The sequence below is a fragment of the Hemicordylus capensis genome, chromosome 1 (genome assembly GCF_027244095.1).
Source record: "Hemicordylus capensis ecotype Gifberg chromosome 1, rHemCap1.1.pri, whole genome shotgun sequence".
Classification (NCBI taxonomy): domain Eukaryota; kingdom Metazoa; phylum Chordata; class Lepidosauria; order Squamata; family Cordylidae; genus Hemicordylus; species Hemicordylus capensis.
In genome coordinates, this window is record NC_069657.1 from 47324510 (window position 1) to 47337954 (window position 13445).

Below are 13445 nucleotides of genomic sequence, written 5' to 3' on the forward strand. Positions count from 1 at the left end.
TGTGACCCAAGTATCTGCGGTTTGGCGATTTTTAAATTTGGCATTTGTTGGGGGGGTGGGGTCTATCTATCTCCTTATTTTCAGTCTTTCTGTGACCACGATTCCCCTAACCCCTATTTGTCATTGATTTCAATGGCTCATCTACTGCAAATTCGCCAACCACAATTTTTTCCGGGAACAGAACCCTCGCGGTTGGCAAGGGGACGACTGTACATACATTCATTTTAAAAGCGAATTTGGATACAGGCCCCTGCAAATGCAGGGAAATGAGAAATTTCCATTCCTCAAATGCATAGGAAGTACATGCACTGAACACAATGTGTTAACAGGGCTACTAAGGATCGATGATCAAGAACTTAGAAAGGGGGGTGCCTCTCTGCCCAATGCACTGAGAGGCACCTCTCCATTTTTGAGATAAGCATGGAATGGGCAAGCCCAAAGAGGCAGGGAGTGGGATGCCACCCCTCCCCACAGCTGGGCTCTGGTGCCAATCAGGCAGAACCCCACGGAGATGTGCGCGCCCACATGAGCACCTTGAGGCTTTCCACAGGCTGTGTAACGTTGAACATGTCCATGGTGCTGACAATGATGGCAGGCGTGGTGAGGAAGAAGAGGAGGATGAAGAGACAGATGTTGAGCAGGATAAATCGTACCCACCACAATGAGCCACGGACGGATAAATTCTCCCTACAAGAAAGAAAGCATGTGGAGGATGTGGTGCATAGGGAAGGAAACTGCACCCTCTCCCAATAGGTTTTTCTCCCCTCACAAGATTTGTGTATAAATACATGCTAGGATACCAACTAGGTATCCTAGCAACTTTTATATCTCCCCAATATAAAAGCAAATTCACTGGCTCCTGATCCATTTCCAGGGCCAATTCGAAGCGCTGGTTTTGTCTACATAGGTCAGGATTAGCATACTTCAAGGACTGACTCTTTTCATATCAACCTGCCTGGGTGTTAACATTGGCCTCAGAGACCCTGCTAGGGGGCCCTACCCCATCCAAATTGTGAGAGCGCCTTTTTTGTGCTGCCACCTAAAGAGGGCATTCCAAGCTTGCATTCTTCTCCATGCCAGAAGCAAACCCTTGCATTTGCCCAGGATTTTTAATGTACTGCATTCTACTGGCCCCTCTCCAATGCTGCTGAACCTACTTCCATTGTGATTGTTGATATGCCTTATTTGTTTTTACTTGTTGCTACTGGGTTGTATCCAAAGAAAGTTAATCATGATTAAGTCCCACTAAAATTAATGAGAACTTCGTCATGACTAACTTGTCTCATTGAGTTCAATGGCGTTCAATTCCCTTCTTTCGCTTTGCACAAACTGTTGGCTGATCTGAGTAGCTTTGGTTAGAGGGGGAATAAAAATCACATTAAATATATATATATATAAAACAAATCTTAACATTCAGCTAGAATTTTTACTGACTGTGCACAGGGAGCAGATTCTAGTCTTTTGAATTTTGCAAAATTCTGGAACTAGATGCCACCTGCAGAAATTGGCATTTTTTCTTTTTAAAGAGATAGAACTGGTTTGCAGGTCATCTGCCTTCTGGATGCCTAGAGTGTTGACTTGTCAACATGTCAGTCACCCATAAAATCACTATGACTGCTGGAGAATGCCGACATCTGGAAATGTCCACAGGAGAATGTTTCCTTCAGTTAGATGCAATTGGTATGAGGTCCTTCCAGAAGCTATTAAGGCCCTGTCAGCAGCTGCCTGTGTATCCTCCAGAGCCTTGACCACATCACCAATCAATCTTTTTGTCTTCAGTCAAAGTGTATTAATTATAGTCAGCAGATGGTGCTGTTTTATGTAATTCTTCGATGAGGGATGGTACATTAGGGAAGGGGTGGCCAGCCTGAGGCTCTCCAGCTGTTGGACTATAACTCTAGTCATCCACAGCTGCAAAAAATTGTGGCTGGGGATGATGGGCATTGTAGTCCAACAGCAGCTGGAGAGACTCAGGTTGGCCACTTCTGCATTAAAGGTAAAGTGTGCTGTTGAGTCGGTGTTGACTCCTGGTGATGACAGAGCCCTGTGGTTGTTTTTGGTAGAAGACAGGAGGGGTTTACCATTGCCGTCTCCTGCACAGTATGAGATGATGCCTTTCAGCATCTTCCTATATCGCTGCTGCCCAATATAGGCAGGAAACATAGCAGCGGAGATTCGAACCAGCAACCTCGGGCTTGCTAGTCAAGTCATTTCTCCGCTGCACCATTACGTAGCTCTGCCTCTGCATTAGGGCCTCTGAAATAGCAGGGCAATATGGCATTGTGGGTAGTTGAGTCTTCCAGCCTCACGTATAGGCCCAGTTAACATGAAACCATAGTCTGACACCATGAAAATGAGCTTCTGAGGCATAGTGTGCTCCTCTCTCCTCTCTTGCCTTTGAGAGGAGAAGATGTAAAACTATTGTTTTTATCACTTTAGAACATCTAACCACATTAGGGCCCATCTAACCCCAGCACAGCATCCCTCCAGTGGTTCTTGCTGGTGTTTACTTTATGTTTCATTTTAGACTGTGAGCCCTTTGGGGGCAGGGAAGCATCTTCCTTATTTACTTTATTTTTCTATGTAAACCACTTTGAGAACTTTTGTTGCAAAGTGGTATATTAGTAGTAGTAGGAACATAGGAAGCTGCCATATACCGAGTCAGAACATTGGCCTATCTAGCTCAGTATTGTCTTCACAGACTGGCAGCGGCTTCTCCAAGGTTGCAGGCAGGAATCTCTCTCAGCCCTGGGGAACTTGGAACCTAGATGTTCTTCCCAGAGCGGCTCCATCCCCTAAGGGGAATATCTTACAGTGCTCACAGTTCTAGTCTCCCATTCATATGCAACCAGGGCAGACCCTGCTTAGCTAAGGGGACAAGTCATGCTTGCTACCACAAGACCAGCTCCCCTCTCCTTGTAGTAAAACAAACTACAGTTCCACATTATGTACAACTGTGCACAACTCAGGGAATTGTCCTTTAACTACAATTAAAACAAACCAGAATCAATCAATGTATATTTCCCCTTTATCTTCCCTGGCGCCACTGCCTAGGATCTGCACAGGTGGATTTGCAAACCTCGACACAACCAGGGACTTCACAATTCAAGATTTGCAAATTACTCCTTGCCTTGAAGCTCCCCAGAAACCAAACTAGCAAAAGCACCAGAATTTACCAGATGATGTCATTGGGGGAAGGGGCATAGCTGACTCCCCAGCAATGAGATTTCACCACCGTGGTGACAGAAGACTGCTGTGGATGCTTGCGACAGTGGATGCGGCTGTAATCCTTCAAAATGCTGGGGAAGAGAAAGGAGCATTGGTTACTTACCACGAAGGCTTCCCTGCTGCTGGACAGGAGGACATCTTGTGGGTTTATACTTCCCCGTTGCTCCAGAGGCACGACCATGCAAAATTAGTTTGAAAAGCTTTAAATAGCCCCGGGAAAGATAACCCCACCCAGTTCTGAGTAGCTAAGTAGAGATAACAAGGGCCCTTTAGCACTGGATTACTCCTCCTGGGAGGTACAACCCTGGCAAACTGAGGGTGTGCATTGCCTTGCTCAGAAGAGGGACTGGGATAAAGAAAAAGATCCAGTAATTTGGTCATCAGACCATCCCCCCTCCTCCCTTGTGTCACTTTCAGGATCTTGGTCCCCAGAAACAATGGGGTCCACCCGGAGGGGTTGCTCTATAGGAGGAGGAACTGCTCCAGCATTATTGGGTTCTTGTCGCCAAGAGTCAGGGGCTTGTGAAGCCGGCCTGGAGGGTACACAGGGATCAGGTGATTCATAGCCCGAGGCCTAAGCAGAATGGGGGGAAACTATGCCTATGCCTTAATGATTTTTCTTACGCTTGCCTTTCTTTTTAGATTTCTTGTGAGTCTGGCTTTCAGATGAGGAGGAGGAAGATGATGATGAATTCCTCCTCCTTTTTCATTTAGCCCCCTTGGATGGCATGGATGGTTACATAAGAACGGCCCTGCTGGATCAGGCCCAAGGAAGCCCATCTAGTCCAGCATCCTGTTTCACACAGTGGCCCACCAGATGCTTCTGGGAAGCCCATAGGCAAGAGCTCTCCTGCAATTGGTATTTAGAGGCATCTTGTCTCTGAGGCTAGAGGTGGCCTATAGCCCTCAGACTAGTAGCCGTTGATAGACCTCTCCTCCATGAATTTATATAAACCCCTCTTAAAAGCCATCCAGGCTGTTGGCTGTCACCACATCTTGTGGCAGAGAATTCCATAGGTTGATTACGCATTGTGTGAAAAAGTACCTCCTCTTCTTGGTCCTAAATTTTTTGGCAGTTTCATGGGGTGACCCCTGGTTCTAGTGTTATGCGAGAGGGAGAAATTTTTTTCTCTTTCAACTTTCTCCACACCATACATGATTTTATAGACCTCTATCATGTCTCCCCTCAATTGTCTTTTTTCTAAACTAAAAAGTCCCAGGTGTTGTAGCCTTGCCTTGTAAGGGAGGTGGCTCCAGGCCCCTGATCATCTTGGTTGCCCTCTTCTGCACCTTTTCCAGTTCAACTGTGTCCTTCTTAAGATATGGTGACCAAAACTGTACACAGTACTCCAAATGTGGCCACACCATTGTTTTGTATAAGGGCATTATAATTTTAGCAGTTTTATGTTCAAACCCCTTCCTAATGATTCTAAGCATGGATTTTGTCTTTTTCACAGCTGCCACACATTGAGAACACTTTTAATGAGCTATCTACCCAAGATCCCTCTCCTGGTCAGTCACAGACAGCTCAGACCCCATCAGTGTATACTTGAAGTTGGGGGGTTTCATCCCAATATGCATCACTTTATACTTGCTTACACTGAACTGCATTTGCCATTTCGTTGCCCACTCCCCTAAGTTTGGAGAGATCCATTTCAAGTTCCTCACAATCTCTTTTGGATTTCACTATCCTAAATAGTTTGGTGTCATCTGCAAATTTGGCCACTTTGCTGGTTAGCCCAACTTCTAGATCATTTATGAACAAGTTAAAGAGCACTGGTCCCAGTACAGATCCCTGGGGATCCCCACTTCTTCCCTCCATTTAGATAATGGTTAGAGTGATTTTGCCAGGAAGCTTGGAACTAGGTTTGCCCTGCTGGGGGCACCATATCAAGGAACTCTAGGGGTGCTGCGGGGTTTCCCCCCAGTTAAGTCCACTGGCACTGGGTGGTCATTTGGTCTATGGGGAGCAGGCCTTGCCCCGTCCTGTGTTGAATCACTTTTATTGCCAGTAGATCGCCGCACCACTGTATTTGCCTGCTCCGTTTTCATGCCCTTTTTCCTTTAAGGTGTTGTGTAGGGGTGTGCAATTCAGATTTTCGGTGATTCGGTTCGGGACCCAAACCGAATCACCCCTGTTCTGTTTTGTGCCCGAATATGGGCCACCCGAATCACCCTTGATTCGGTTCGGATTCGGATTTAACCCGAATCCGAATCTGAATCAATTCGGGGGGAAGGGCCCAGGGGCAAAATTTTGGGGTGGGGTGGTAGTGCCCAATGGGTGGAAGCTACCACCCCAATTTCAGGGGGATTGGGCAAAGGGCTGATTTTTGGGGAATATTTGAAGTTTTAGTGTCTTTGGGGCAGTTTGGGGGCATAGCATGGGATATGGGCAAAAAGAGTGGGGTGGGGTGGTAGTGCCTAATGGGTGCAGACTACCACCCCAATTTCAGGGGGATTGTGCAAAGGGGTGATTTTTGGGAAATTTCTGAAGATTTCATGTCTTTGGGGCAGTTTGGGGCAGAAAGTGGGGCCTGGGGCAGAAGAGTGGGGTGGGGTGGTAGTGCCTAATGGGTGGAGGCTACCACCCCAATTTCAGGGGGATTGGACAAAGGGGTGATTTTTGGGGAATTTTTGAAGTTTTTGTGTCCTTGGGGCAGTTTGGGGGCAGAAAGTGTATCTGCCCCAAAAGGGTGGGGTGGAGTGGTAGCACCTAATGGGTGGAGGCTAACACCCCAATTTCAGGGGGATTGGGCAGAGGGCTGATTTTTTGGGAATTTTTGAAGTTTTGGTGTCTTTGGGGCAGATTGGGGGCAGAAAGTGGATCTGCCCCAAAAGAGTGGGGTGGGCTGGTAGATAGTGCCTAATGGGTGGAGGCTACCACCCGTCCCCAATTTCAGAGTGATTGGCCAGAGGGCTGGATTTTGTTGATTTTCTGAGGTTTTTCTTCATAAAGTGCAGTGTGGTAGATTGATTCATTCAATATTCATAGTAAGTGAGAGTGTGAAAAAAGTGATAGTGGGGTCATGAGAGTTCTTTACTTGAAAAAAATCTCATTTGCTATCATTGAATGAGAATTCACACCTCAGAAGTTTTTCTGAAGGGATGTTATTCCCTTATTTTCTGAGGTGTGAATTCTCATTCAATGATAGCAAACGAGATTTTTTTCAATTAAAGAACTCTCATGACCCCACTTTCACTTTTTCACACTCGCATTTACTATGAATATGATGAATGAATCAATCTACCGCAAAGCACTTTATGAAGAAAAACCTCAGAAAATCAACAAAATCCAGCCCTCTGGCCAATCACTCTGAAATTGGGGACGGGTGGTAGCCTCCACCCATTAGGAACTATCTACCAGCCCACCCCACTCTTTTGGGGCAGATCCACTTTCTGCCCCAATCTGCCCCAAAGACACGAAAACTTCAGAAATTCCCCAAAAATCACCTTTGCCCAATCCCCCTGAAATTGGGGTGGTAGCCTGCACCCATTAGGCACTACCACCCCACCCCACCCCACTCTTTTTGCCCATATCCCATTCTATGCCCCCGAACTGCCCCAAAGTCACTAAAACTTCAAAAAAAACCCCCAAAATCAGCCATGAGCCGAATCACCCGAATTTTTCGGCCCCGAAAAATATCGGGGGACATCGGGGGTGATTCGGTTCGGCCCCGAATCACCCGAAATTGCTCATTTCGGGCACAGATCAATCTGTGCCCGAAATATTTTGCACATCCCTAGTGTTGTGGCCTCTGTGGCCTGAAACAGGTGACCAGGCCCACACATCCTCCCTCCTACGAGCTGCTGAGGCCCTCGTTTCCCTTGGGGATTCTCAGGGCTTTTGCTGTGCTCATGGCCACAATCTCGGATTCTGGTTGGGGCTGATGAGTTTAGGGCCGGCTCAGTAGGCCTGGAGGGAGGTTGCTATAATGGTGATGTTTGGATGGGGGCTTCTGCTTCCACAGTGCTCCCCGTGGGAAGTGTTCCAATTCCATGGGTCCTGGGGCGGTTGCTGGGACGGGGGAATTCGGTTTCCTACTTCCCTGGGCATGACGGGGTTCACAACCTAGCAGTGGGAGATCCGACCGCCTCCCGTTCCGGATCACCCAAAGTAGCAGCGGCAGGCACTGATGCAGACCTCATGGTGCTTGGTGTACTGCTGGGGGACTTCCATGGAGGAAGGTGTGCATCTCTGTGCCCCTTAGGGAGAAGGACATTTCAAATTCTGGGATCACTCTGCATCCTGAGGCGTTAGCGCCAATGGTAAAGTAAAGAGGAGCAGTAGAATAGAAGGTAAGGAAATGTAATAGATATTGGGGGGCGGGGTAAGAAAAAGGAAGGCAGAGAGTCAATAGGGGATTGAAGGAGTTAAAAGAGGTAGGGGAGTAGCAAATTACTAAGTAAAGAAGAAAAACAGAGAAGGCTTTGGGAGAGGAGAAAAGGCTGTCTTGAGTTAGCGGCAGGGGCGTAACTACCATTAGGCAAGGGGAAGCGGCTGCCTGGGGCCCCCCATGCCTCGAGGGGCCCCCCAGAGGCAAGTCACATGTGAAGTGAGTGTGTGTGTGTGTGTATCAGCGAGGGGCCCATTTAAAAATTTTGTCTCTGGGCCCACTCCAGCCTCGTTACGCCCCTGGTTAGCGGCACATGAAAAATGGGGCCCTCATAAAAGTAAATAAATTGGATAAATGGTCAGAAATCTGGGACAACTTCCTTGAACTATTCTTAGAATGAAACCTCCTCTGATCTACCCACCCCTACTGGTGCAAGGGTGAGTATCCCTTCTCTTCTTCCCTCCCTCCCCTTCTGCTCTCCTTCTCCCTCTTTCTCTTTCCATCTCTCCTTTCTTTTCTCATCTCCCCCCAACCAGCGCTGAATGGGGAAGGGAAGGTTGGGCTCAGGAGCAAGGTGGAAGGGGGACTGGGAAGGATGTTTGTAAAAATACAAAATGTCAAAACACATTAAATTTTTAAAAAGGCTGTCTCTGGAGAAGACACATGACTAAGAGAACTGGGCAGGGTTATCTTTCCCAGGGCTATTAAAGCTTTCTAAACTAGTTTGCATAGTCCTGCCTCTGGAACCACGGGGAAGTATATAACCCACGAGATGTCCTCTTTTAGCAGCAGGGAAGAAGCTGACAGAAAACTGGCAGATATTTGGCCCCCATTTTAAAGGCAGGCTTATCTTCAACAGGCCATCGTTCAATGACAGACAGTCCCAGTTTCACCCTGTCTGCTTTTCGTTACCCTCGATGAAATGCTGGCGACAGAATATGAGTTGGCTGAGCCCATCCTACCCAGCTCCCACACAAGCATTCTCCTCTCATCCTACCTTGATCTTTGAATTCACAGGACCGTCAATCATGGCTCCAACTCTGCTTAGTGTCATGTGAATGAGCCTCCTGGTTTCTCCAGGTAGGGCTGGGAAAGACCTCTCTCTAAACCCCCCGAAACCAGTTTGTGTAGCAAGCACTGAGCCAACCCTGGTCCGATTCTACACAAGGCAGTTTCACATACAGGAATCCAGGTATACATAACCCATTAACATCCCCTGAGACAGACTCAAGTGTGCCAGAGAAACAGAGCAGGGCATGAAGTTATGCCAGAGGTCTGCACAATTCAAGCAATAATTTAATGAAACAAGACAGACAGTTAAAGCCATGTATTAAAAGAGAAGATAATTCAGTTTCCTCTGGTCACTTCCCCAAGGTGGCCGTGTGTGCATGTATGTGTGTGTGAATGCATGTAAATTCTTTTCTAATCCCAAACATTGCACACTAGACCTAGAGTAAGAACCAAGAGACATCATCAAAACTTTCCTAGGATATCATCATCAAAACTTTCCTAGGATAAAGTTCTCTTGTCTTCCCAAATCTGATAATTTTTTATGATTCAGAGCAAGGGGATCTGGATTCAAGCTCTCCTTCTGTTATAGACAGACTTAAGCCCTATTCAGCAGCCATTATGTGTATAAGGGTACAGATGTCTGTACACTCACACATGTTTCCGTGAGAGTGACTGTAGCTGCATTCATTTTAAAAGTGAACCTCAGTACAGGCACAGATAAGAAGTATACTGCTGTGCCTGCATTCAGTTATATGTCAATATACATGTAACCCCTGCTAACTTGGCCAAGAGGCACCTTTTAACATGACGATTCTCTTTTGTTTAGCAGGGGGAGAGTTAATGGCCCTATCCACCCCCAGCACAGTACCTCCAGTGACTGTTGCTGGTGTCTATCTTAAGTTTCTTTTTAGATTGTGAGCCCTTTTGGGATCCATCTTATTTATTTATTATTTCTCTGTGTAAACTGCCCTAAGCCACTTTTGGAAGGGCGGTATAGAAATCGAATGAATGAATGAATGAATAAATAAATAAATAAATAAGAACAGCTCTACCTGTGTAATGGCACCAAAGGGAGCTTTTCTCTCTCCCTTTGTATCTGCCAGCCTTTTAACAGTGACCTGACAATCAAGCATTTTGAAATGGCAAAGCACTGGAGAAATTAGGAGTGGGAGGGGACACTCACGTGGCAGTCATCCTCTCATCCTGGAATGTGACAAAAGCCATGTCAAGGCGCTTCAGCGCAATTCGGCTACGCTCAGCATTGACCTCATCTGTCAGTTTCTCCTCTAGCTCACTGTAGTATTGCTCAGCATCCACCTAACAGGGGGGGAAAAGGAAGCACACTTATTGTCTTCATTTATTTCCAAGTGCCTGCTACTGTGAATGCTAAATTAAATTAGGGCGGGGTTTTTAAATAAAAACAATTTATTGTGGCTGGGGATGATGGGCATTATAGTCCAACAACAGTTGGAGGGCCAAATTTACTCACCCCCGAGTTAGGGCCTTCTATCTTCATTTACTTCCCCAAAGACTGCATTAACTAGGCTGTTCCCCTAAACTCTGCGCACCTCCTGGGAGGCAGCATGAATGACATATGCTTCTTTCATCTAGGTGTTTCCGTCTTAAGAATAAACTTATTTACGCCATCAGGCAGAGTAAAAAAGTCCAAGGGCAGATGCTACAATAATACTGGTATGAAATAAAGGCACATGATCAGCTGCCAAGGCGATGCAGCTGGAGTGAGTCAGCCATCATGGGAAGGGTTGTGTGAATAAGTGAGAGAGATTAATTGCCTCATTCTAGCCCCTCTAGACAGACGCCACGTGAGAAAGAGCAGCAATAAATATGTCAAGGAGACGACTGTCTCTGTGAGCTGCCAGCTGTCCAGGCTGGATAGGATTTTCAGTACTCCAGCAAGGCCTCTAGATGGTGATGGCTGAGGCCGGTTTTCAGAAATGAACATACCTCAAGGAGTAGGCAATCTTGGCTCTCTAGCTGCTGTTGAACGGCAGCTCCTGTTTGGCAGCTCCAAATCCAAATCAGGATTGTGGTAGGAGAGGAGGAGCTTTAGCCCTTTGCCCTTGCCTCAGCCCTGATCCAGATCAGCTCCCTCATGATCTTTATAAAGCTCAAAATAATAATTATTTTTTTAAAAAATGTATTGCCCATTTAATTGGGATATACTCTTAAAATGTTTTCATTTGCGTAATCCAGCCAATTTATTTATTTATTTATTTGTTACATTTCTAAACCGCCCCATCCAGAGGCTCTGGGCGGAGTACAACAACTTTTAAAAACATAAACCTCACAATTAATGCTAAAAACAATATAAAAACAATTCAAAATGATTAAAACTATGTAAAACCAATTAAAATACATTTAAAAACAACAACACTTTACAAGCCTTGGAAGGCCAGGCCAAATAAATAGGTTTTTTGGGCTCTCTTAAAGGCTGACAAGAGAGCCTAAACTGCGGATATCTGCCGGGAGTGCATTCCATAGACCAGGAGCAGCTACAGAAAAGGCCATGTTCCGAGTCACCACCAGACGTACTGGTGACAACCGGAGACGGACCTCTCCAGATGATATCAACGAGCGATGGGGATCATACTGAAGAAGGCGCTCTCTCAGGTATCCCGGACCCAAGCTATTCAAAGCTTTAAAGGTAATAACCAGCTCTTTGTATTTTACCCAGAAACATATGGGCAGCCAGTGCAGCTGTTTTTAAGACAGGCATAATATGGTCTCTCCAGGTTACCCCAGAGACCAATCTGGCTGCTGCATTTTGAACTAACTGAAGTTTCCGAACTACATTCAAAGGCAGCCCCACATAGAGCACACTGCAGTAGTCGAGCCTGGAGGTTACCAGCTGACGCACCACTGTTTTGAGATCATTCATTTCAAGGAATGGACGCAGCTGTCGAATCAGCCGAAGCTGATAGAAAGCACTCCTGGCCATGGCCTCCACCTAAGATACCATGGTGAGGTCTGGATCCAAGAGCACTCCCAAGCTGCGTACCTATTCCTTCTGGGGGAGTGTAACCCCATCCAGCACAGGAAGATCTAAGTTATCCCTTAAATTCCGACCCCCCACAATGAGCACCTCTGTCTTGCTTGGATTCAGCTTCAATTTGTTATCCCTCATCCAGCCTATTACTGCCTGTAGGCAGGCATTTAGGGAGTGAATGCCATTTCCTGATAATAATGATGATAAGGAGAAATAGATTTGGGTGTCAACAGCATATGAATAACACCCTGCACCAAATCTCCTGATGACCTAACCCAGCAGTATCATGTAAATATTAAAAAGCATTGGTGACAAAATGGAACCCTGAGGGACTCCATATAGTAGCTCCCGTTTTAAAGAGGAACTGTCACCAAACTCCACCATCTGGAATCTGCCTGAGAGATGGGAGCGGAACCACTGCAAAGCAGTGCCTCCTATCCCCAATTCCCCCAGGCGATCCAGAAGGATACCATGGTCGATGGTATCGAACGCTGCCAAGAGATCCAAAAGAACCAACAGAGTCACACTCCCTGTCAATTCCCCGGTAAAGGTCATCCATCAGGCCGACCAAGGCAGACTCAACCCCATAGCCCGCTCTAAAGCCAGTTTTAAATGGGTCTAGATAATCGGTTTCCTCCAAATTAAAGGTCACAGTCCTTTAATTCCAACCCACGGTCTGAAGACTAGTTGGTAGTGGTGAAAAGCATGAGCTGGAAGTTCACAGATGAAATTCCAGCACCGCCATGAACTCCATGAGGACAGGGCAGGAGCTCTCTCTCACCACCAGGTTCTTCTTCCCCTAATTCTCAAGGAGTGACACTTCACACTGCTGAAAGAGATGCCCCTTAGCACACCTGGGGAGCTGGCAGGTAAGCAAAGCAATAGAATGAAGGGAAGCCATACATCCATGTCTCAGTCTCAGGTATTCAGTTAGAATCATTATTTTATTTTAACTCCTCCTACCTCTTCAAAGCCACAGATACGGCAACAGAAGATGTGGGAGCAGGGGTGGATCTTGATCATGATTTTACCCTCCTTCTGAGCTTTGGTGGTGAAGTATAATCTCCCCTTCATTGCCTTCCGCCTGCCAAAAACACATTTAGTTGTTATAACCATTTCTACTCCAGGTCTCCCTTTTCAACAAAACACTCAAGCCACCTACTGCATGCATTCATCCATACATACACATATCACTCAATATACAGTAAAATAATTAAATATACAAGAAAATGACCTACCAACACCAAATATCTACCACTAGCAGTAAAATCACAGTATCAGTCAGAATAAGACAGTGTAAGTCCAAACCACAATGGCAGTCAGTCACAGTAAAAGTCTGGTGGGAAAGGCAGGTCTCAAAATGGCAACACAATTCCACTTATGAGGAGCCAGGCACACCTCCCTCAGGAGAAAATCTCACAATCTGGAAGTGGTTGCAGAGAGGAAAGCTAATAAGGCTGTTCATGTCTTCCTTGCATTCAGAATTATGTGTAGGCTGTGAATGCACAACTGCATGAATGTGGGACTTTGGATCTCACACACAATACAGCATCCTCAGAAACTCTCATAAAATATTGCAAATTTTAAAAAGAAAGCAAGTTTCTAGTCCTTATGGCTTTATCTGAAATCTCAAAAGCCAATAGTAGATTAGGTTGGGTTGAGTAAGCCTTCATCTATAGATTGGATCTCCTTGTCTCTCCCATCCAATCATACTCCCCAGATTACACTCTTTCCAGATATAGCCTGGAAGGTCATATGTCTTATTTTGGCCATTGCACTCATCCTGCTAGGCAATGCCAGCTGACAGAAATTTAGAACCAGCAAGCTTTTGGACCCTTTAGGAATCTAATGGCAATGGCAAAGGA

General features: G+C 46.1%; 1 protein-coding gene across 5 annotated transcripts in view; it reads right to left on the bottom strand.

Moving 5' to 3' along the window:
* TMEM63C (transmembrane protein 63C) overlaps nt 1–13445 on the bottom strand; it is a 130919-nt gene that overhangs the window by 19597 nt on the left and 97877 nt on the right. For all 5 annotated transcript variants that reach the window (XM_053283941.1, XM_053283943.1, XM_053283942.1 and 2 more), the window contains 4 exons: nt 12544–12664; nt 9757–9890; nt 3177–3299; nt 534–687 (listed from right to left, as the gene is read on the bottom strand). In XM_053283941.1, coding sequence (XP_053139916.1) covers nt 534–687; nt 3177–3299; nt 9757–9890; nt 12544–12664 — 532 coding nt within the window. The remainder of the gene's footprint in view (nt 1–533; nt 688–3176; nt 3300–9756; nt 9891–12543; nt 12665–13445) is intronic.